The sequence below is a fragment of the Pantherophis guttatus genome, chromosome 3, assembly GCF_059756535.1.
Source record: "Pantherophis guttatus breed Tessera chromosome 3, ASM5975653v1, whole genome shotgun sequence".
Classification (NCBI taxonomy): domain Eukaryota; kingdom Metazoa; phylum Chordata; class Lepidosauria; order Squamata; family Colubridae; genus Pantherophis; species Pantherophis guttatus.
In genome coordinates, this window is record NC_142065.1 from 54,114,502 (window position 1) to 54,139,797 (window position 25,296).

General features: G+C 41.4%; 1 protein-coding gene and 1 long non-coding RNA gene across 3 annotated transcripts; both read left to right on the forward strand.

Moving 5' to 3' along the window:
• Positions 1 to 1,332: 1,332 nt before the first annotated feature.
• LOC132711201 (uncharacterized) lies at positions 1,333 to 4,059 on the forward strand. The gene is made up of 2 exons (XR_009622032.2): positions 1,333 to 1,446; positions 3,537 to 4,059. It is a non-coding gene; the product is annotated as an uncharacterized LOC132711201 (long non-coding RNA).
• Positions 4,060 to 10,724: 6,665 nt separating this feature from the next.
• Positions 10,725 to 25,061, forward strand: GPR61 (G protein-coupled receptor 61). 2 transcript variants are annotated; one of them, XM_034414772.3, is made up of 4 exons: positions 10,725 to 11,459; positions 11,763 to 11,853; positions 13,009 to 13,132; positions 20,792 to 25,061. In XM_034414772.3, exon 4 carries the CDS (start codon positions 21,163 to 21,165, stop codon positions 22,525 to 22,527), a length of 1,365 nt encoding a protein of 454 aa, XP_034270663.2. In that variant the 5' UTR covers positions 10,725 to 11,459; positions 11,763 to 11,853; positions 13,009 to 13,132; positions 20,792 to 21,162; the 3' UTR covers positions 22,528 to 25,061. The 2 variants fall into 2 exon arrangements, with proteins under 2 accessions (XP_034270663.2, XP_060545828.2); XM_060689845.2 differs by lacking the exon at positions 10,725 to 11,459 and having other exon boundaries at positions 11,709 to 11,853.
• The last annotated feature ends 235 nt before the right edge of the window (positions 25,062 to 25,296 follow it).

The following is a 25,296-nucleotide window of genomic DNA, read 5'->3' on the forward strand; positions in this document are numbered from 1 at the left end:
TTGCTGGGTGATGTAATCTTCTCAGGTGTCATGTGGTGAGATGGCTAATCCTATTATGTCCTATGGGTCTTTTGTGTTGTAGATAAACTGGCCCAGCATTTATGGGGCTATTAACAAAGGTGGGGCCTGCCTTCCAAGAGCATGTTTCTCCTTTTCTCATCCAGGGAGGTATAATATTCTGCCTTTTTAATATTTCTAGGAAATATTAGGAGAGGGGTGGGTGCTAACTTCCTACAAGGGTATGGTGGTGGTAGAGCTTAATTAAAAAGCATGGTTTTCTTCTAGAATTAAATTAATCTAGACTATTTCCAGAAGATAGCAAAATGAGACATTGGTTGGCTCCCAAGTCCCTAACCATTTTTTTTAACCAAACTTTTTTTTTTTAAAACCAAAGTATTGAAGAAAGCCAGCAGAAGAAGAATTTGAATATCCTGGTTCTTCCAGCCTAAAGACATCTTGTGGTTGTTACAAACACCCTTGGAATTCTAGAACAAACATTTGGGGAGATGGCCACAACTTCTTTGAAAGTAAGAGCGGCTATCTTGTTTTCATCAAGTAAGGTTTAGCATGGCTTTCCTTTCAAAGTTTAAACATTTTTGGTCCGCGATATGAAAAGAATGAGCATTGTGGAAAATAGCCCACTTATATGGGCTATGCCCTCTAATTTTGAACAAAAGAAATCGTTTGTGTAAGCACCTAGTTTCACGTATTTTGCTTATGGACTACACATGAAGATACAGAGATAGAGATCAGCATGGGATGCCCAACCGCTCTCCTGTGTTAACTGCTGTGTTCCCTTTGTTGGAACACTTCTCATGGATTACAACCCCTGCCAAATGCTTTTTGGATTGGATCTAATGTCAAAATCCTTGATGGTAGAAATAGTCTGATTCAAAAGATGCTATCCAACTGGGCAATTAACAAGGCACTAAACACGAGGAAGTCAACCTTATGGTGCAAATCTGTCCTACTTTCATGATGGTGTGTCAGTGCCGAGCTCTGCTGCCCTCTGCAGTGATGATGAGAGCAAATCGGGAGCAACTGTGTAAACAATGTCTGCCTAGGGAAATATGTGCCCCCAAAGGAGGATTCCCAAACCAGGGAGAACCCTCTCTTTACCCATCAGAGGTTTTCCTCATTATTGCGCTGTCTTTTCTTTTCTTTTCCTCATTAATATCCATGCTATAACTAGCTTTCTGGTCTTTTCCACAGCGGTGGAAACAGTTCATCTGAGGTCTAATCTAAACTGAAGGATTTATTTTTGGGTCCTTGTAACCTAGCAATAGGTACACGTGACCAATAGGGGCTGCGCCATGAATATGCATTGTCTTCTCCAGGCTGAGATCCTCAGTTAACCAAGGCTCTCTTGAGAGTTATAAAAGATTGGAAGGCAGTCAGCCCGTCTTCAACAGAGTCAGCAGCTGCTAATTGTCTAACAGTGCAAAGGTATGGCGGACGAGAGGCTGAAAATGCAGCTTTCAGGGACTGGCTATTGCTGTGGGAAACTGGCAGTATCTCCTGCCTGGTACTATTTTTGTCATCCCCGCAATGAAAGTAGATGATGCAGGAGAAAAGAAGGGACAGATAAAAATAAACAGCCGCTCGCTTCCCTAAATAGCAGCATATATGCCTAAGGGAGGGGCTAATAGCTTAGTGGCAGAAGCATATTTTGCATGGGGAAGATTCATTTCTTGCCAGCACTTCGGAGACGAAAGCATCTTACAGTCAAAATACATTGTAAGAAGTTAGCACCCACCCCTCTTCCAGAAAAATGAAATATTCTAGGAAAAATTAAAAAGGTAGAATATTGTATTTTCTCTAAAGAAAAAACATGTTTCTAAAGACATAAACTCAGAACCTCAGCTCCCTGCCCCTCCTCCTGGAGATATTTTGGTGCCAACCTATCTACAAGACAAAGGCTGAGCCAGCTTATCTACAAAACAAAAGATATGGCCCTCAGGACATGATAGGATTAGCCCTCACTCAAGATCCAAACCAGGACTATATCTATAGTAGAAAGAAGTGTTCTTACTTTTAAATTTTTACTCCCTCAACTACTTTTCAGACAGCAGTTGGGGGCGTCTTTCACATTTAACAGATATTTGGTTGTCATTTTCAGCCTTTGGTATGTTGGGAAACATACCAAAGACAAAGCTTAATAAACCCCTTCATAGCTGCCCATGTGTGGAGTTTACATTACATCAGTGGTGGGTTTCAAAAATTTTTACTACCAGTTCTATGGGTGTGGCTTGGTGGGCGTGGCATGGCTTGATGGGTGTGCCTTGGTGGGCATGGCAGGGGAAGAATACTGTAAAATCCCCATTTCCTCCCGATCAGCTGGGACTTGGGAGGCAGAGAATAGATGTGGGTGGGGCCAGTCAGAGGTGGTATTTATCGGTTCTCTGAACTACACAAAATTTCTGCTACCGGTTCTCCAGAACTGGTCAGAACCTGCTGAAACCCACCTCTGCATTACATACTTTGGTTAACAGAGGTTGTATCTTCAAGGAAGTGGCAAGAACTGACCCTTATACAGCCATAAAGAAATTATTTTTGTTTGTTTTTTTGCCTTTCTCTGCAGGAAGAGAGTGATAGTTTTGACTCCTGGTGGGAGAGGAAGACTACTTATATAAGAGAGTGATGAAGTTACCATGTTCAACATAGAAGCAGGGAGGAGATTTTTAATGAAGAGTTCCAATCAGTAATTCGATTCTTGCATTAGATTGTTCTATTTGGTTTGTTTTCTTAGTTTCGTATTTGTTTCTAATGAAAATTGTGTTTTATGAACGTTGATGAATTGGCTTACTAGGGTCTAATCTCTTTAGGAACCATGCGCTGGTAGGCTAGCCAGCAAGTTGTCCCTATATATTAAACCTGACAGTAGTTTAGGGCTATCTGTAAAAGTCCAGGCAACAAAGTAGCAAAGAAATATAGAAAACTAACTAAGAGCATTGTTTGTTAACAGTTATCTTATGTAGGCATTAGACCGGAGTGAAATACTTTGAAATAATTAGTCTTGCCAAAGCCGCAGACGATGGGGCAATAGCTGCAGCCTGCACAGCCATCTGGAGCTACTAGACAGGTGACCTAAATCTCAGTTGATGCTAGACAGGTAGCTGAAGCCAAGAGTCTGTTACCAATCCGCTATCCATGGCCTTTTAAACAATGCCATGGGGCTGATTTCTTAAAGCAGTACAAATAGCGAATAAGACTGCAGCTTCTGGATAAAACGTCATGAATCTGCAGAGACAGGGAACATAATATGAAAGTATCACACTGCAAGATGATACATTATCTGGCCATAAATGATAACTGGAAGGTGCTTAACATGAATTTTCCTTTGAAAGCATTGGAAACTTTGGTGGATTCGGTTTGGAGTGACCAGTCATTATTAATATGATGCAATTGGAATTATATTTGGTCAGATGCAATTTCAGCTTCATTAGCTACCCCTTAATCTCCACAATAGGACTCTTCTTTAACGCATTAACCCTTAACGTCTGAAACATTTATTTATTTATTTGTGGTGCCTTTAGGTCAGTGTTGACTCCTGGTGACTACTTGGACAAGTCTGTTGTGGCCCCGCCCTCTGAGCCTGTCCCATCGGAGGAAGAAAGCTCCGAGCATGAGGAAGAGGAGTCAGCCAGGCCTCCCTCTCCAGGCCCCTCCCCTCTGGCACTGTCTCAGGTGCTGGCCGAGGGAGAGGAGATTAGCAGGGAGACAGGTGGCTCGGATGAGAGCGAAGGAGAAACATCATTCCTGGACGCACGCCTCCGAAGGCGTGATAAACGATTGCAGCAGCTCAGGAGGCGTGCTAGGGATTAGAACTGAGTCACTGGACCACACCCCAGAAACGATATAATAGAGGGTGGTGGCCAGTGATCCTTGTGACGAACAAAACTAAACCTTGGATAGTCACTAAAGCCTCGTTCGGAACTGCTGGGAGGAATATTTATTGTTGTTGGACTTTTGGACGCTGAGTATATTATCTTTCTGTTTCTGTGGAAATAAAGCACTTGGCAGACGGCATGTATATCGCTGCCAAGTTGGAGATAAAGACCTGGGTGTGTTCCAAGTGCTTCCTTAACCCTCGGCTGGCTGTGTTTGTGTGTGTGTGTGGACGGGGACAGATCAAAGTCCTTGTAATTTTCTTAGCAAGGTTTCAGAAGTGATTTGTCATTGGCTGCTTCCTAGGGCTGAGAGAACGTAACTGGCCTAAGATCACAGAACTGACTTTGTGTCTAAGGCAAGACAAAACCTCATGGTCTCCTGGTTTTTAAGCTGGTGCTTTTAACTGCTGCACCAAACTGGCTATTTATCAGGGGTGAAATGCTCCCGGTTCGGACCGGATTGCCCGATCCGTAGCGATGGAGGTGGGTGGTTCGGAGAACCGGTAGCAAAAATCCCTGCCCCCCCCCCTCATGCCCAGCTGAGCCGCACAATCATCAGAGGCTTTTTTTTTACTTTTAAAGCATTTTTTCTACAACCTCTTTGGCCAAAAAAATGCTTTTAAAAGTAAAAAAAAAAAAAAAGCCTCTGATGATCGTGCGGCTCAGCTGGGATCGTCAAAGGCTTTTAAAAGAAAAAAAACCTTTTTTAAAAAAAGCCTCTGCCAATCAGGCAACTCAGCTGGGATCGTCAGAGCCTTTTGAAAACATTTTTTTACAATCTCTTCGTCAAAGAGGTTGTAGAAAAAATGGTTTTAAAAGCAAAAAAAAAAAAAATGGCCACGCCCACCCAGTCACATTACCACCACCACCACCAAGCCACGCCCACAGAACCAGTAGTAACAAATTTTAGATTTCACCACTGCTATTTATGTCTTTGGTGAAACTGGAAGATTGGTTTGATTTTGGATTCAAAGCTGCCTTAAAGAGCTGTTTCAGGAAAAAAATCCCCATAAAAACACTGTCCGCCCCCCACAAATTTTTAAAGAATACTTTATAATTTCTGTTCAGTTAATCTGTTACAGCAGAGATAGCTAAAATTCCAAGGAAATATGGTACATATTTGTGACCGAGCATTATTAAAGATGTTGGAGTGACAATATAAGATGAGCCTTAGCTGGATAGGGATATATCCAATAATTTTTTTGGTGGGAGTTTAATTTGAAATATAAATTACAAACTATTATTTCAAATTTCAAATAAACTAAGTGTCTTAAATAAAGCAACCAGAACAGGGCTGCAAAAATCAAGTGATCATTAGAGAGACTAGAACTCACAGTCTCCCAGTTTCTAGATTAGAGCCCAAATCACAACCCCAAATTGGCTCTCACTAAAAAAATAAAAAGTTGAAATCTATTTACTATAGCTTTCCTGTCTATTTGTACCCTTTAGTTAGCCCATTAGTTAGTGTATTATGCCACTACAATGTTTGATTCATTTCAAAGTACCTAAAAACTGCTAACTTAAAGAAAGTAGAAAAAAATGAGGACTCCTGTGGAACTGAAATTTCTATGAAGTTCATGCAAGGTCTCCTGGTCATGTGTTTGTGATTTTCTCTCTCCGCTTCCTATAAAAAAGTCAATGGGGAAGCTGGCATGAAGTCAGAATTCATTCCCCTTCCCTGTGCATTATACTATAACAATTTTTGAATAAAGGTACCTCAAATTTGCTAACTTAAAGAATGCATTAAAACATCCACAATGTTCAGACCAGTTTCATTCGCAAAGTTCTGGCTATTGCAGCATCTCTGCAGCTCTATGTTAAAGAAACTTTTCTAAGGAGATAGGAGCACCATTCTGCACTGGAATAAAAATATATCATTAGCCTAATTATTCTGTGTGAAAAGAGAATGGGGGATATCCATCCCTCAAAGCAGTGGTGGAATTCAAAATTTTTTACTACTGGTTCTGTGGGCGTGGCATGGTGAGCATGGCTTGGTGGGCATGGCAGGGGAAGGATGCTGCAAAATCCCCATTCCCTCCCCACTCCTGGGGGAAGGATATTGCAAAATCTCCATTCCCACCCCACTCTGGGGCCAGCCAGAGGTGGTATTTCCCGGTTTTTTTTTTGTTTTGTTTTTTTTTAATTTGATTTATATGCCGCCCTTCTCCGAAGACTCAGGGCGGCTTACAATGTGCTCAGCAATAGTTCTCCGAACTATTCAAAATTTCCGCTACCGGTTCTCCAGAACCTGTCAGAACCTGTTGGATTTCACCCCTGCCTCAAAGGATGACCCAACAGGTCATAAGTTATCTAGTAATTTGTATAATTCCACTTCCTGGCTATATAGCTAAAAGCATGTGACTAGAGGATTATGCCAATTCTATAAAAGGCAAATAGCATCAAGTTTTATTTGAAAAGATTAAAAAAATCTCTTTAATTTAAAAATATCAACCTTCAGTGCTTGAGGAGATAAATTGGAGAACTGTTCAGATCACCGTACATTACTACTTGTAAATTACTTAATAGAAAAATCCACTTCTCTGATTATATTACAAAGTATTGGTCCTCTACAAATGAAGCACTCTTTCAAACGCTATGAAAAGTTTAACTTCATCATAACATATCAAAAGAAGATATGTTCTTCAAAAAAAAAATTCCACCTGACCGTTGCCTGAAGTTCAAAGCTTTTCTATGTCTAGCAGAGGAAAAAATCTACAGGTGATCAGAGCTAACCTTTACTCTGAGCAGGTGGTTTGTGCATCCAAGCCTGAAAGTCAGCTACAATCACAACAGCATTCTTTAGAATTTGAGTATTTTGAGTTTTCTGTCTTCTAAACTCTTACAAGGATAGAGTGAGGAAAACAAGGTGATTCACCTGTTGTCATAAATAGAGGAATTGTCACATTTATTACCATCATATTTTTATTTATTTACATAAATCTAATTAAAATAATCCACAACAGACTTCTCTTTGGAGTAGAAATAACTTCGTTATGAATTAATTAAGAGAAATGTAGTTTAAAACGCAATTTGCCATTCATTCAAATGCAAAAATAAAAAAACATGGGTTATCCTAATGGCTAAGCTAAAAGTCAAACTATGTCTTAATATGTGAATCAAATAATTATGTTAAGGGACAAAGTAACATATATCCTAGTGTGGGAAATTTTATATCAAAATATATTTTATTCTTTAAACTGCTTTCATCTCCCCTTAAGAAATTACCAGAATCTACAATGGACTGAGAATCAGCGTCTCCACTAGATAATTGACAGTCAAGCTGAAACTAAGTTAATCAAATAAAAATAGCAATAGCAATAGTAATAGCACTTTGACTTATATACCGCTTCACAGTGCTTTACAGCCCTCTCTGAGCAGTTTACAGAGTCAGCATATTGCCCCCAACAATCTGGATCCTCATTTTACCGACCTCGGAAGGATGGAAGGCTGAGTCAACCTTGAGCTGGTGAGACCCAAGCTGTCAAACTGAGGGCAGCCGGTGATCAGCAGAAGTAGCCTGCAGTACTGCATTCTAACCACTGTGCCACTGTGGCTGGCTGGAATGGGGAAAAATATTTTACTCAAACTTCCTCAAACCCCCAAATAAGTTACCCAGAACTAATCCATGTATCAAAGGATAAACTCTATTGGTAAATAGAGTAAATTAAATTGGTCTTCCAGGGGAATTGCATGTTCACAAGAATAAACATCATACATGACATATATCTACACACACACACACACATCCCTCAAGTGTCACTCTAGAATCAGCATGTATGCACTGCCACATTTAGGACAAGCTCCCTTATAAAACAATGTCATTGTACCCCATTTCTCTGCAGCTGCCCCTAAAGAAAAGCCCCTTTGCTTTGGGGAATAAATATTTCTCCTCCTCACAACTGTCTGGATTTCATTTTTTAATTTATTCTCATACAAACGTCAGTTCAAGTTGGAATCCCAAATTATTCTTCTGACACTAGTTAACACATTTATGGAAGTTTGTTAACCATGGCTGATGGATCAGCAAGCTGTGCACTTGCAACTATAGGGTCTTAAAAAGTGGGATTTGCTGCACTTGCAAGCCGTCAACAACAATAGTAATAATTCTTTACCCCACTCACTTTCTTTCTTAGTTGTAAGGAATCAAGAGATCAGGAGGAGAATGGGTCATTCCATATCAGTTCAGGCATCAATTGCTCTCTCTTTCTATAGCTAACCATGGCACAAAGATCTACATTTCTTCAATGCCCACTATCCCCAGCTTGTGATATTCTCAGCTGTACTGATGTCAAATGCAGTGTTTCCCACAGTATTTTGACACAGGCAGCTAGAAGGTGGATAAAATCTGAGATATGATAGCCCACAAGGAAATTGATTGCAGTGACTGGGAACAGTGGTTGTAAGGTGCAAGGTAGAGACTGACAATAAGGACAGGGTAAAAAATAAATAAAATTCTTGTTTTCTGCCAACTTGAGAGCAATTCAACTCAGCACTAGGAAAAGGCCCATAACATTCCACTATCATTGTCTTTCTCCCAGTCTCCAGAATGGTTAAAGTCAAAACAGATGGGACCGATTTCTCCATCAGCAAACCAGGATCTGGGAAATAAGAAAGCAATACACTGTAATGGAGAGGAAGCCAGCCCAGGATTGATCTCTTGAGAGTGTGGCAGAGTGAGGTTTGATCAGTTCCGTCCCATTTGTTGATGTGACTTGTTTATGTTGCCATTAGTAGGCAATACAGTGTCTGTGCTTGCATGGCATGCTGAGAGAAAGCCCTTAGGAAAAAAGAGACTTGCGTTCCATACTTAAACTCAATCCCCTTGTTTTAGCTTCATTGTGAGTTCCTGCAGAGCCTTGAGAAACAAGGCCTCCATATCTGGAATACTAATCATATGAATAAGCACTTCTGAGGAAATCCAACAAGCTGTACCTCTGCTATATAAATTAAGATCCAAATTGTAGCCTCCAAAGAAGTCGTGAGGTTTCTGTGAGAAACAAAGCTATATTTATCACACAGTGTTGTGAGTATTGTCTGGGAAAGTCTGCTGATCCTAAGTAAAGTGTTTCCGACAAAAGACAAACATGGCCGTGCTCTGAAAGCTTTACATTGTAATCCTATACATGCTTATTAAACATTTACCCCATTAAGCCCTTACCTGTAGGTAAACAGGCTAAGATCATACTGCTGTACATTTGATTCTAAAATTAGGGTTTCTGAGGTTGAAATCTATCTATATATTGCACCGTTTGCTTTGAATGTTAGGTCAAGTGATGCTTTTAAGATACAAAAGTGCAATTATTTTTCAAGCATTCAGAGCTACTCTCATCTTACATTGTATATTTTAAGGTACAAGTCTTGCAGTCGAAAACTAAGTCTTGATGACCCGAGAGATTCTTCTGTTCCTTCTACCTTCTGCTTCTAAGTGTCTATGTGAAAGTCTGCTAATCCAGAGGTCCTCTAGAAGCCACACATCACATCCTTCTCAACATATGCAGGGTGAGTTTTTGTTATGACATGACATAAGTACAATTTATTTATTTAAGAAATATTCATATGGCTGCCCAACTGGCTCTCAATGATTCTGGATGGCTTACAGAGATTAAAAACCCAACATAAAGACAATAAAAAGCAATAACCGCACCCCACCCCCTGGGCAACCACAATTAGCCAATTAAATAAGCCACTTGATGGGCTCTAACCAGTGGTGGGTTGCCTCCGGTTTGCACCGGTTCTATAGAACCAGTAGTAAAACCAGCGGGAGGCTCCTCCCACTGACCCCGATGTCATCAAAATGCTTCTGCGCTTGCGTAGAAGAGCACGCACACGGCCCCATTGCAAACCAGTAGTAAAGGTAAGTAGACCCACCCCTGGCTTCATCCCACTGTAGGTTCTCCAGGCCCGTTGGCAAAACCAGGGCTTCAGGGCTTTGTGAAAGAATGTCAAAGTGTGGGCAATGATGAGAAGGATGTGATTTGTGTCAGTCACATGATGCAATAATGCAAATTAGATCACTTGCCTTCCCCTACAGGCTCCCAGGTCTGCTATAATAATATGTGTTGCACCCTGTACTTGTTTCAACATGACCCACCAATATCTTGTCTCTTAGCTGATAGGGTAGACTCTGTATTGGTGGTTGGTGTCTTGTGCTGTGCTCAGGTCATTTCTAGTATCATATCTGAGTGATATCTCTGCTTTCAAATGAAATAAAAGCAGTTAACTGTCATTTCATTTTTATTTAACTTTTATTTTAGATGCAACTGTGCCTGAGGCCAGCCCTGAAAAGAAGCCAATTTCTTCAAGATGGCCCTTCAGATGTCTAGGATTTCAATTTCTATGATTTATTTATTTATTAGCCTTCTAGATTATCCGAAACAACTCTGAGCAGCCTCCCAAAGTTAAAAAGCATTATATAAAAACAACGGCCATCTTTCTGCATCATCACCCAACTTAATGGGCCCACCCAAGTATCCTAACCCAAGACATGGGGTAGAACTTTAGGTTTATAAAGATTGCTTGACATTGTGTGGGATGGGGGGAGGCATGGGGGGGTAGCTTTTCCAAAAGGCATGAGAATTGACAGAGATTATGGAAGCCAGATGAACTGGAAACCAGGTGGCCTTTGCAGTCCAGAGACTCAATCATACAGTCCACTAGATGATTGAAGATGTTGCCACATCTCACTGTGAAAGAAATACACAAAAGGAAAATGAGAGAGAGAGAGGGAGGGAGGGAGGGAGGGAGGGAGAGAGAGAGAGAGAGAGAGAGAGAGAGAGAGAGAGAGAGAGATCTGAAGCTTTTCAGATGCTTGCTTTGTTCAGCCAGCATGTTCCAGTCGTGACTAGAAGAAATGTGGCCACTTAAAGGCAGTTAACTATTGACCTGGTTTGGCTCAATGCAGGGCTGTACTTGTGTGAACTGCTGCCAGGAAATAGCAGCTGTAACCTAGAAGAGACTACCAATTGCATGTTTATTTCATACGGAAATATGGGAGGCTGGAGCCTTTCTGTGGAGCAGAAAGGGAAGTCGGAACCAGTCCTGCTCATTATGGTAGGCAACAGTAAAAAATAAAACCCAGAGCCTTAAAAAAAAAAAAAAAGCTCCAGCTACTTCCCACATCTGGAAAACCCTGGGTTTTATAGAGCGCGCTATTTTCAAGTTTTTACCTTTTTTGTTTTGTTTTGTTATGCTGGTCTTTTCAAAGAAGAAGGCAAAGCATGATTCTGAAACCTGGAAGAAGGTAAACTTCACAGAAGTATTATAATCTACATTCTCTTCATTTCATTCCTGATGTTTTAGGGCTGGAGCAGTCTGGTTTAGCCATCCTGAACATGTCTTTATTTTAAGGGCTGACATTTTTCTTGCCCTACCACTTGTAGCATACCAGGCTGTGCACAGGAGAAATTTAGAGGACTGAAATGGAAATCAGGAGGCATCTAGGACCCAGAAGCTGAGACTCTCCCCAAGCTCTTGGCTGCCTCTCACCCTTCACTGCAGTGGATCTGTGCATCAGTTACAGTGGAAGAGAAGCAGGAGATATCCAGTATGCTGGAAGTCTACCTAGGGAAGGTATGAACTGGAACTGGGAGCAGAGAGGAGGGTCAGCTGTGGCCAGGCAGCAACTTGCAGGCATCTGGGGTAGTATATTGCTGGCGCTTTCCCATCATCCAGGTGATTGTGTGTAGGTTAATAGCCAGTCCATTCTCCCAAAGATGCTGAGACAGAGATAAGTACAGGACCATAGAGAGAGCAATGAGAGCATAAGCTATTTGGGGAGGATTCTTTTTGCATGTGATGCTGGGAACAGATTTCTCCCGCAGAAGAGCAAAGAGATGAGCAAGACCAACCTCTTCTATTCTTTTCTCCATTCAGGATTCTTATTCGTCTCCCTTCTGGCATGAGATGAGGCCTGCTTCTTCACTGCTGGTCTCCAAGTACTACACGGCAGTAGGAGTAGCCTAGGGTAAGGTTTCTTGAGCAGGAACAATGGACAGGAGTGATGGCATTTCGGCCAGGGTAGGAGGTGTCCATTCATTTCAGATGGAAAAGAGCAGGAAAAAGACTTGGAAGTCCAGCTTTTTTTGGGGGGGTGCTCTTTGTCTCACAAGACTGGAAGCAGGACAGTGGAGGAAATCCACGTGAGCAGGATTTGAGCTTGTATGCATGAGTGGGTGTTTCTTGAAGACCGTATTTACCTTACGTGTACTACTGCTGATAGATAAGGAGAGTTGCCAGTAAGAATTTCAGCAGTTGGGAACATTTGGAAGCCATAGTATCTGAACCATCCAGTAAAGTCTAACAGTGGCATGCCCTGGAACCCATTTTTAAAACAAGGCCATCTGAAAAGAGATGGGTGGCATGTCTTCTCTGTCATGGCATCTATCCTCTGGAATAGCGTCACCTGGACAATTGAGTTTCCCCAATCTTGCCCTTCTTTAACTGGCTTTGAAGACTTGGGTTTTTCCTCAGGTTAGGGAGGAACTGTGGGGAATTTGTATTTATATGTGTGGTATTTTCATTCCTGGTTACACCTTCTTCTCGTTTGGATCGTTTTTAACTGTATGCCTTGTTATGAGTGGGATGGGCTATAGCTTTGAATTGTAAGTAAATAAATAATCAAGGAACATATATTTGGTCATGAGGAATTATAAAGTATGGAGAATGAGGGGAAACTCTCCTGTTCATAGAAGAGATAAATACTTTGTGGGTGTTCATTTTTTTTGAAGGAACACTAACTGAAAGAAGTCATCTTTGTCTGGTAAGATGAGAGAGAAGTTGGTGCTGCCAGGGTGTTCCTGCTTCCATCCCAGACTATGGAAAGAGCTGCTTGGTTGAGAGTTTTGGGTAAAGAGATGGAGAAAGGAAGAAATTGGGAAAACATCTAAATAAGTGCTCCGATAGTGACTTTTGGGAAGTCCCAGAGAGTCCAACTAGAGGCCAGAATGGATTTCTGCTCCATTCATGGATACTGCTAAACCATGGATTTTGGCCACTGGGCCAGAAGAAATGGGGTGGAGCCAAATAAGTAAGCTGAGTAAGCTAATATTATCCAGGGCCAAGCTGAAGTCATAGATAGAAACACTTTGCTTTTATTTTGTTTTGTTTTACTCCCCATCAGTGCTGTGCTCCAAACCTATTTGTTGAACTGGAGTGCAAAGGGATATTTCCAGGACATCAGCATGGACCTTCTTGAAAGCAAGATGACCAGTCAGCAGCTGTCTGCTTCAGAGCAACTCAAGTGGGTAAGTGCCTTCTGCAGATCCTTCAGGTTTGATATGGCCATATGCATGGGAGGATCAAGTAGAAAAGAAAATCCTCATTATCTCATGCACCAAAGCTCTCTATTCTTGTAAGAGGTGTTGTTTTGCCTGCTAGTCATGCTAAGTTGCATAGTCTCACTACTGTGCTTGGGAACTAACATGACAAAGCAGGAATGCCAAGAACGGGCCAGAAAAATTGGCCTGTTTTTCTATTGGAGGATTGGAGAAGGAAATAATTAAGAAGCAGAATTAGAACCTTAAGCCTTACTGGAATTTAAGTTACCTATTTTATATCTTAAATCTCTAGGTACCCCCTCAAACGTGGTCTAGGTCAGTGGTGGGTTGCTACCTGTTCGCCCCGGATCAGGCGAACAGGTAGCGGCGGTGATGGGAGGCTCCGCCCACCCATCTAGATGCTTCTGTGCATGCGCAGAAGTGTTGTATGCACAAGCGCATGCACGCCCACGAGCAAACCAGTAGCAACAGGATTTGAAACCCACTACTGGTTTAGGTTCCTGGCTCAACCACTTTTTAGAACGCAACCTTCAGTATATTGTGCAAAGTCCTCAGACCCATAAGAGTTCACAAATCTATAACAGAGGTTAGTGCTATGGTTAATCAGCTAACTTACACTATCCACACTAGGTTCTCTAATTGCAGATGTTTAAAGAAAAAATGTATTGGTATCATTCTCACTGGGGATATCTGCCTGACCATAAATTTCATCACAGTGACTTAACCATTTCTTCTAATTTCCTGGCGTTCAATTGGCTTCAAACAATAAATGTAAGTAAGCTGTATGTGTGCCCCATAATTAGCTTGTTCTGAATTACATCTTCTTCTGGAACCTGGATTTCAAAAAAAGCTTCCATGCCTTGTTGTGTATCCATCAGTGGGATCTCCAGTTCAAAAGAGCAGGGAAATCTTTCTTTCTGAAACCCAGCAGGCTCTCCTAGCCAATACTGAATCAATAGGAGGACAAGACAGCTTTTATATTGTCACGTTCCAGGTGGACATTGTGAGTGTATGTAGAACATGAATGTCTTAGATGAGAAATCCCTGGCAGGAGTTTATCTAGAATGATTTTTTAAAAAACCTTTCACCTCAGTTGGACTGAAATCTCATCTTTCTTAATTTATTTGATTTTTATACTTCTTGGATCCTGCTGGTCATCTTCCCTTACCGCATCCCATAATGTACCAAAGTTAAAAAAATAGCCTTTATATGTAGTTAAGTCCCATAATTTGGAACAGACAAAATCAAACCTTTTCCCTTTAAAAAGATATGATATTTCTCCTACGAACATAAAGGCACTAATGAGCAAAGAGTTAGAGGATTTCCTCTTTTTCAATTTTCTACCGGACTCCATTGTATCTGTGAGAGGATCATTTTACTGAAATATTATACACAAAACCCTTTAACTGGTCTGTCCTTCTCAAAATTGCGAAGGTACATTAAGGAAATCCTTACAAGATTTCTCTTTTTCTCTTACAGAGAAAAATTAATTCATCCTTCAATAACAGTCTGAAAGAGGGAGAAAATTGCTGAAGGAAATTCTGAAAAAGGCTTGAAGTTTCTAAATCAATACTTACAGCATGAAACTATTCCATTTTAGCAGCCACTTGTAGCAGCCTACCAACTTACACAGATGCAAGGGGAAGATTTTACTAAGTTCTGAAGGCTAAGTTCTTACATGATCATTTGGCAATAGATAATGAGTTAGCAATATCTTGGTTGGCAATAGAGTCCCCAAGTTTATTGCTCTTTGATGACACTGATTCTAGGGCAACTCAGAAATTTGTGGCCTACAGGACTTGTCCCAAATTATCGATGCCCAGGTGTATGCCAGGGATCATATACTAGAACTATTTTTTGTCTCAGAGTAGTTGAGATTTGATCTGGCAGTGGTCATCAACATCAGTCCATTGCCATGGACAAATCACTTCCTGATTGGTTTTTGACTCACTCGGTGTCACTGTTTTCTGCAGGAAGGCAGGGCCGATTTGATTGGTTCATCCCAATGGCCGATGGACCAATGGGGTTCCAGAGGGAGCTTGGGGTTTTCTGAGGATCTGGTGAGTGTTTTGGCTAAGCCCCTAGGCCAGTGATGGCTAACCTTTTCCAGATCGAGTGCCCAAAGTATACACAAAACCCCAAAATGCAATGTGTGTGCGTCCCTCATGCATACGCCCCCCCCACACATGCGCCCACGGTCTCCCTGCACGTGCCCCACCCTCACGCATGCGCAGCAGGGATCCAAAGACCAGCTGGCTGGTGGGAGACGCGCACGCATGCATGGTGGAGCTGATCTGGGGCGATGGCTTGCATGCCATCAGAGAGGGTACTGCGTGCCACCTCTGACACACGTGAAATAGGTTCACCATCACAGACTTAGGCTTGGAATGGGCAGGTGGCTGGGACCTTAGTTTATGTTGTTCCTATGCAACCTCTTCCTATACATCAGGGGTGGGGAACTATGGCCCTTTTATGACTTATGGATTTAAGCTCCCAGAATTCCTGAGCCAGCTATGGAAGTGTAGGAGTCATAAAGCGGCCATAGTTCCCCACCTCTGCTTTACATGATTATGGGATGCATCTTGCTTTCCCAATGGACTCCAGAAGATGAAACACCCGAAGGGATTCCTAGAATACTGTTGAGGGAAGACTTGAAGTGACTCTAACTGGACAAAGATAAGAGCCAATATTAGTGCCTACTTTATAATGACAAGGGCAGTAAGACATCAATATTTCTCCACCCTTACTGTGTATGCTGATAGCTGTCCAGCAGCCTTGTTTAGGATTATCCAGTTCCTACTGGATGAGCAGGGCCCCCAGAACATTTCCTGAGCTTCTGTGAGGATTACTCAGGCTATCTGGTGGCTAAAGTTGCTCAATTTTTTTTTATCTTGGATTCGGTCTGGGCAGGCCAGGCCGAGGTGCTTAGGGCTTGATCTGGTAGTGTGATCGGAGATGTGTTTGAGCCGGTAACTCCTAAAGATGTGGACTGGCTCTCTGTGGTATTAGCTTAGCCCATCTGTTTGCTGGATCTGGTTCGGCCTGGGTTGTTAAAGAGACTAAGAAGGTAACCCATGGTTGGGTCCATGTTGGCCTCTTAGATGGAATGGGTGGCACGCCCCTTCCTCAAATAGTCATCCTTGGATTCAACAGTTTTCAGTAACTATAGACTATTCTTCAATATTTTTTTTTGTGGAGAATGTTAAGAAGGTGGTTCATTTGTAGCTGATGGGAATTTTGGAGGAAATGGATTATCTAGACCCATTTCATTTAGGTTTAAGGCTAGGAATTTATTTAGGTTTAGGTACTGAGACAGTTTTGGATGATATGTGCAGAGACTATGAAGGTTTGGATGGGGAAGGAACTGCCTCTGACACAATCCTTCCAAGACCAAGTTTGGATCACCCAGGTCTGGATATATTCTGCCTTTGTCCTTGGATGTGGTAGCATATTCCATTCAAGGATGATGACAATTTGGGGATCTTCCTGGACATACAGTTCCTGCTTGATGAATAGTTGATAGCAATGACCAGGAAGACCTTTGCCCAGTTTGTTTCCTTTCCTAGATTGTCTGAGTCCTTCACACAATCACTCAGGCCCTCATCACCTCATGCAATGCATTTAGCACAGATGGGTGAGGAGATAGGTGGCTGCTATGAAGGCCTCATGAAGGTCTTGTGAAGGGCCAGCATATGCCTAGGTTGGGCTCACCTCATCAGTAATAGTGGGAAGATGATGGTAGAAGTCAGCTGGGGACAGTGGGGGAGGCTGGGGCAGCAGGGGTGGCCGAGTGCAGGGCAACAGGGCAGCAGGGGCACTAGAGTGCAGGGTGGCCAAAATGGCAGAGATGGGGGGGTAGATAGGTGGGGGGAGTAGAGAGTTGAGGCCACGGTCATAAATGTGGTTGGGCTGCCAAGCACTCAAATTTTGGTTATATGATCATGGAGGGTCACATTGCAATGACTGTAATTTTGAGAACCGGTCATAACTACCATTTGTTCAGCACCATCGTAACTTTGAACAGCAACTGAATGAATGGTTATTAGGCAAATACTACCGGTACTATCATCTGAAACTGAACTGGGCAAATTGTGAAGTACACTAAAATCCCCCCCCCGCTTTCCCTAAAAATTCCACGATGGAGCAGAAAACTGCCAATCAACCAAACAGAATTTTATGGAAATTATTTTAGGGAAACTGGTATTGAAAGCATTGTTATTTAAAAGAAACCCATGTCCCCAGGGCCTTTGCTGGAATTACACATATTGGTAAAACATAATGGGGATGTTTTGTTTGGTTTAAGGCAATGTGTGAATATAGCCATTGTGGCTTATGCACAAAGGTTTATATCCTAATATTATGTGTAAACATAGCTAGCATATTTTAATGCAATAGTGTTTAATTTACTGTAATTTGAACTCAAGCAGATTGTTAAGATATAAATATTTGCAATCACATTATTATTAGTGTACTTTTACAGTATTTAGCTTTCTGCATAATTATATTCAAAAGTGGTTTCCAAGTGAAGAAAAAATATAATCATGCACAATAAATTAACACAATATAAATCACATTAATTAAAAGGGGAAAAGGAACAGACCAATTCTTCTGTAACATTGTCCCAGTGAAAGTTTGGGTGAAAAGATTGATTCCTCAGTGATATAGCTGCTGGTGCCTTATGGATTTCAATGAGGAAATTATGCAGATATCACTTCAAGGTAGAACATTGTAAAGTAGGTTCACCTCGATCTATCATGAAAAAGCTTCGCTTAGGATTTTATATGTAGAATTAAAATACTGAATCTGGATTGGGAGTTAATTGAGAGTCAGGTTGGTCTAGTGTAGGGGTATCAAACTTGATTTCATTGAGGGCCGCATCAGGGTTGTATTTGACCCAGAGGGGCAGAGTAGGTGTGGCCAGAATGGGCATGGCCTGCTCGATGTCACTCATGTCGGGGACGCCTGTGGTGGCCCAAGTGCTCTGCCAGCGAAAAGGGGGTTCCCAAGCTCCGTTTCTGGCTGCAACAGCCTCCTGCAACCCTCTGCCAGCAAAAATGGAGCTTGGGAGGGCCGCACTCTAACCCTAACCCAATACTAATTCAAAATATGCTGCCTATTTTTCAGATGGTTTATATTAGGGCTCTATGTACTTTGGAAGAAGTACTTTGGATCTGGCATAAGTGGATCACTTCCTTGCTATGTATTAAAGCAGTCTGACCTTTTTCAACCTGAAATAAAAGGATACTGTTATTTTAAAGAATCCACTCATTAAAGTTAATGCTACTCTTACAGCAACTCCACCTGTTTTTCAAGCTCAAATGGATACCTACAAAAAGTGGGGTTCCTTTAATGAAAGCTAATAAAGTTCTTTGCGTGTGCAAAGTTGAACCCCCCCGATCTGAATAACTTTTGAAACTAAATAGAATTGAGTAGCCTCAGCATATTGATAACTCAATGTCTCGAAATATGTTAATGTTAATTACTATTTTGGACAAGATAAAGCCTCGTGGCAGCAGCACATACAGTAGCTGGTTTCTGAGCTCAACATTAAAAATAGGAAATGAACCACTCCGAGCTCACAGGCATAATCCTGATCAATGAGATCGAAACTACATACTGAAAAAACAAAGCAGGATCAATCAGTCATATTCCCTCTGTCTTTCTCTTGCAGGAAATCATCTGCCAAGGTCACTTAGGCTGATCTGTCCCCAACCATGCCTAAACTCAGTTTAAAAGAGTCAATGTAATCAATCGCCTTTAAGAACACAAAAAAGGAGCATAGACACCATCCTCTCAAGCATATTGCTTTAGCAAAGGATGTGTGTATCAGCATCCTTGGACCTAGGGAGAGTTATTTAGGAGAGTATAGGCAACCGGCTGTTATCAATCGATCACACAAAGGCATGTTCACCACCCTATGGATCCACTTAGTCATCCTTCTTTGGTTTTTTTTGGAAAAATCAGGACTGGCAGGGTTCAAGATGATGCATATTAGCATTTTGTCCATGTATTCTGCCTCAGATATTGAGAATGGTTCCTTATGATTAAGCCAAGTGATGAACTTTATACCTCAATATTAAAACCAGGTTAAAATTGGCATGAAGATGAATGACACTTTTTCCATCAAAGTGCCTTTGCAGATGTGTCACAGCAGATTTTGGAGGTCTCTAACATGTTTTATAGGATATATAACTCTTTAATCACTCTAACAAGTTCTCTTGGGTGGCTACTTGAGGATGCAATGGAAAGCAAAATTATGTACATGAATGTCTATCTGATCAATTCATGGCAAGTTAGCATTTACCTTCTAGCTATCTCTCAGATAGTATTATTACCCAGTCTATCCCAGAAAACGTTGCTCCAGAACACTAGAGAGGGATCTTAAGAATAATCTTCTCAGTGGTCCATTTTATTTCAATGCTACATAGAACAACAAAGGCCTTGACAGGACCATCACTCAAAACATTCCAAAGTCTGTGGAGACCAACTGTCTTTGTAAAGATTTCTTTTCTATAGAAAGACAATAATATATTAAGAGCTGACCCTTAACATTCACCACCAGATGATGGCTGCATTAAGATAGCGAGCAACTGCTAACTCTTGCTTTGCAGTATCTGAACTATTTGCCCTACCTGCAAAGAAAAAATAAATAAGTCAAGGATATGCCCTGCCTTGTTTCTTTGTTTGACAAAACAAACCTATGGTTATCACATGAAATTCAAAACTTCTTGAATAAGGGCAGTCCCAACATACATTTTAAAAATCCTTCTGTTGAAGCCACCACAGCCCTCTTGTTTAGACAGCTGTGTGGGCTGAATACTAATAGTAAACATAGTGTATCCTTAACCAAACCCCAGGAAAAGGCTTTCATCATCTTTGAAGAAGTTTTTTTTTGGTCAGTAAGATTTGATGGATCTCAACAATTCTTGCAGTCATGATTGAAGCTGTACTCAAAAAGGTATGTACTCTTTATTCAGAGTAGTTACCCATCTTCTAGGAGTGCACACAAGGTTAGCGCTTTCATCTGCAATCATAACATGTGGTAATTCCACTCAGAGAGCTGAGTAAAAGAGGAAGGAGCCAAATAGAGTGCTGGTCTGCTGTATATCTCTTCTGTCTTTTAAATGTCTTCCTCTCTCTGTGTGATCATCCACACTGGGATTTCTACTCTCTTCTACCCCATCTTCCTACTGCCGAGATATCTCCTGCATGCTTCACATTATTAACCTGGAAAGAAAATGGGACAATAATGCATAAAATAAAAATTGCATATTCAGAAACAATTCAACTTAACTCCTGATTTTATGCAGGATAAATGTATGGTTAGATGCACATTCTCATTTAGGACTCAACTCCCAGTAGGCTGGGGGCTGAACTCAGAATCCTATTCTCCTCTCTTGGGAGCACCCACTACGAGGTCCCCTGAAACAGACCATACTCATTATTTTCCAGAAAGTTCAAAGGGCCTGACTTTCACAGCAACCGTCCAAGTGGTTCCCCTGAAGGACAATCTGCTTTAAAGGTAGAACTGCCCATTTTAGTCAGCCCCATTTTAGTAACGCTGCCAGTGGAACAGTTTTGGTTAACCCAGTGTTTAATCTTTAAATATATCTGTATTTCTTTCAGGTGCAAACATTTGCCCCGGAAACAGCATGTTGCAAAATGCAGTAAAGCCTTATACACTTAGCAAGGAAGGGACTGTTCTTCAGGCTGGGTCCCACGGACTTTCTACACTGCCATGCTATTATATCCTATGACATACAATCAAGATGAAACGGATTTGGTGAATTAAGCAGAGCCCCTGATTATAATGGCTCATAGAACTGTGTGGTACTGGAAAGTATAAGTACCCCAAAGACCTGCTGGACTTGAATGTTGGCAAACGAAATGGCTCGTGGCTGCTTGCACACCACCATCTCTCTTGATTCTCTTTGATTACTTTCTGGGGACCCAGAATAGGATGGGTGATGGACTTGTAAAGGGAGGTGCTAATCTCCATGGAGCCTTCTCTTCCCACCCCGTGGGTACGAAATCCTGCCAGGATCAGAAGACTGCTTCAGACATCCCAGAGTTCTATGCTTCTCAATTCTAGCCTAGACACCAAGCCCAGAGATGTGGCCTCCGAGTCTGTGGGTCTCTTCTTCATGCTTTTGATTGATTTGACAGCCATTGTGGGCAATGTAGCAATTATGACGGTCATTATCAAAACCCCAGCACTGAGGAAGTTTGTTTTTGTGTTCCACCTCTGCTTGGTGGATCTTTTGGCTGCTATTACCCTAATGCCTCTAGCCATGCTGTCCAGCTCAACTTTCTTTGATGGCACAGTCTTTGAGGATGCCATATGTCATACCTATCTTTTCCTGAGTATTTGCTTCATCACCATGTGCATCCTTTCAATCTCAGCTATTAACGTAGAGCGCTACTACTATGTGGTGCACCCCATGCGCTATGAGGTCAAAATGACTGTAAGCCTGGTGGTCTGTGTCCTGATTGGTGTCTGGATTAAGGCAGTACTTATGTCCATCATCCCCATCCTGGGATGGCTTTCCCAAGACCATATCAATAGATCCCTAGCCTACAACGGACAGACCTGCTCCTTGCAGTGGAGCCGAAGTGCCTACTGCAAGTTTTTTGTGATTTTCTTTGCTGTTTTCTACTTCCTCCTGCCGGTTTCCATTATTTTGGTGGTCTACTGTAATATGTTTAAAGTGGCCAGAGTGGCTGCCATGCACCATGGTCCACTTCCCACTTGGATGGATACCCCACGGCAAAGATCAGAATCTCTTAGTAGTAGGTCCACAATGGTGACTAGTTCAGGAGCCCCTCGAACTACCCCTCAGAGGACGTTTGGGGGTGGGAAGGCTGTCATCATCTTCCTAGCAGTGGGGGGACAATTTCTCTTCTGCTGGTTGCCCTATTTCTCCTTCCATCTCTACTCAGTGCTGAGCTCCCATTTTCCTGGCCAGCAGACGGAGAATGTGGTCACTTGGATTGGTTATTTTTGCTTCACGTCCAATCCTTTCTTCTATGGATGCCTCAACCGACAGATCAGAGGAGAGCTCAGCAAGCACCTCACCTGTTTCTTCAAGCAACCACCAGAGGAGAATCTCAGGTTACCCAGCAGAGAAGGTTCCATTGAGGAGAACTTCTTGCAGTTCCTGCAAGGGACAGGTTGCCACGCTGAGGCCAGAAATGCTCTTACCCAGCCTAGCCCCAAAAGGGACCAAGCTACCATTGATTTCCGGATCCCAGGGCAAATTGCAGAAGAGACCTCAGAGTTCCTGGAGCAGCACATGAACAGTGATATCACTGCCTCCGATAACTACATCAGAGCAGCACGTTCACCGAAGCCTGACCTGTAGCTAGGTTTCTTCTTCTTCTTCTTCTTCTTTTTTTTTTTTTTGCACTTGACAATCTTGATTTATCAATGTGTGAAATGCAGAATATGGCAGCCGAGGAAGAATGTGTATGTTTGTATATGGGGGAGTATTTAATAAATACACCATGGCAATTGGAACCCTTTCTCTCCAACGTGCTGCTCAAGTAAACCCACACACACAAAATCAGCTGCTAATAGTATCCAGTTAATTTCGTTTAATTTTTGACTAATACAGAATGTTGATTGCTCACCCGCCCCATCAACTCATTCTTAACCTTTGTAGTTGGAAACATCACTATTCTGAATATTTTATTTTCTTCTTTCTTTCTTTCATTTGTCTGTTTGTTTGTTTGTTCCTTCATTTCTTCCCTCCCTTCTCTAGTAATTGTTATCTTCTGCTTTGGACTCTTTCCATCCACCTTCTAATCAAGGCTGTCTTTGATTTATAGGATTATAAATGAGAGGGCTCACTGGTATTTGGGCTAGGCATGACTGAGCTACAAAAAGGCCCAGGGACAGGCAGAAGCAACAACTGGATGAACAACTGACCTTTATATTGTAGGAACACATTTTACAGCTCCACATTCTCCTGTTCTGAATTGTCTTACTATTAAAGAAATCAACAAATCTAAGGAAGATACAGGAAGCTTTCCCTGTAGTTAAAAGTAAACAAACCATGGATGATCTCAGTGGCTGGATTCCTTTGTTACACCAAGCCAAAATAAAATAAACCAGTTGGTTTAATTCAGATGGAACTAACTAATTCAGATGATTCTAATGTCAGATTAGAACGATGACTTTAATTGCAATGAGTTTACATTTCATTGGTAAAATGAAGCCTATGATCTGGTTCACACATTGCTTTAAGCTGTTACATATAGGTAGTCCTCCACTTGCAACCACAATCGAGCCCAAAATTTCCATTGTTAAGCAAGACAGTTGTTAAATGAGTGTCTCAAAAACACATTTAGCTGTGTCACCATTGGCTATCCTGGGTCAGAATTCTGACAGATGTTGCTCAGCAACAACTGGAAGAGCACATGTTCCCCTAGTTCATTTCATGCCCATCTAAGGTAATCACGGCTTCTCCTGAGCTATGTCATAGCACCAATGCTTCTCTATTGCCTATCCAGCACAATTTCTCCTTTTCCTGTATGGCCTTCTGATAGCATATCACAATTTTGGCCTAGAAGTTTAGGATTCCAGGATGAATGAAAACTTCATAACCCCCTTCTGTGTATTCAGTCCTACCACACATCCTTCCTGCTGTCAGACATCTTGTTTTAATTTGTGCTGTCCGTGAGGTGCCCTGAAAATTATACCCATCCATAGAAAGCTATAGTTCAAAAACATTTGGGTGAATCCCTCGTGCCAGTTAGTGCCTCCTTTTGACCTGGAGTAATTTTACTATAAAGAATTGCTGGCACTTCAGAAATAATCATCTTTCCCTATTTCCTTCTTCAAATTTAAGTAGTAGGTTGAAACGACATTAGTTCAATTGCCTTTTTTTTTTCTTTGTAAGTTGTTTATTGTTCATCTCACATGAGTCCTGATGGAAGGAACTTTGAGAATACAAAATACTATTTTTGCTATAGTTTGAGCTGCAAACATTTTATTTTCAATAGCGATTACTTTTGGTTCAGTTCCTCTGGATACTGTAGCCAAAGACTTCAAAAAATGAGCCTTCCATAACCAGGTATCCTCTATCTAAGTAAAAAAATAAACTCTCAGCATTCCCTGCCAGCAATGACCATGGTTATTGAGAATTTTGGGAACTGCTTTCTCTCTACATTGAGAAGGTACCAGATGGTGATATTAAAACTACATGACGTGCCAAATATAGTAACAATCTTAAGGAAGCAAAACTGGTCAGTTCAGAGAGTACAGAAAATTGACAAGTGCACCAGGAATTTGCAGTGCATAAGAGTATTCCCTAACTTCCATATAATTGTGCAGCCCTGCAATCTCATCCACCAGGAGTAACCTTTTCTGACCTTAAAATGCTCTCCAATGATGCGTATGTGTGTCGAGAGCTGTTTGTTTCAGTTTCTCAGTGTTCATTTTTCCTTTTATATACTGTAGTCTTCGTATCTTTACCAGAATTGTTTGTTAGGTTGTGCCACATTGAAGTCTCGGGAAGCAAAAGAAAGTTAAACCAAAAGTTCAGTGGAAATTGGCACAATAGACAGACCCATGCTAATCTCTACGTTTCTCAATTCTTTCCATGGGTGTGTGTGGGTGTGTATTTCCCAATAACACAATTTTCTACTGTTAACATTTTCTCCTTCATACAAGGCCAGCAAGAAGAAAAGTAAATTAAATATCACAATTCAAAAATTGTTAAATTATGCAAAATTGTGCTAAATATCCCAATATTCAGAATATATTTTCTCTCCAAAATCTTTCTGGATCATATATAACATTTTCATGGCTTCATTTTGCAAGAAAAGGAAACTATTTTAATGTAGGACAACTGAAGCCTAGAGCAACAAATAAAATGGTTATTTATTTGACAAATGTTTGGTGCCTGTGTGTGATGGGCTCTCTGCTGATCAAATGAGAACAAAAGGTTTCAGTTAAGAAAATGATTGTCTCAATAACGTTCAGACAAGGTGCTGTTTCAACACTGCCTAACTTCAAATAGGAAAGATGTGCTGGCTTCATTTTTGAGTGACAAAGTGGAATTTTATTCCAGAGAACATTATTTTCTCTCTCTGCTAGTGTTTATTTATTCTTTTTCAGGTTCTTGGAT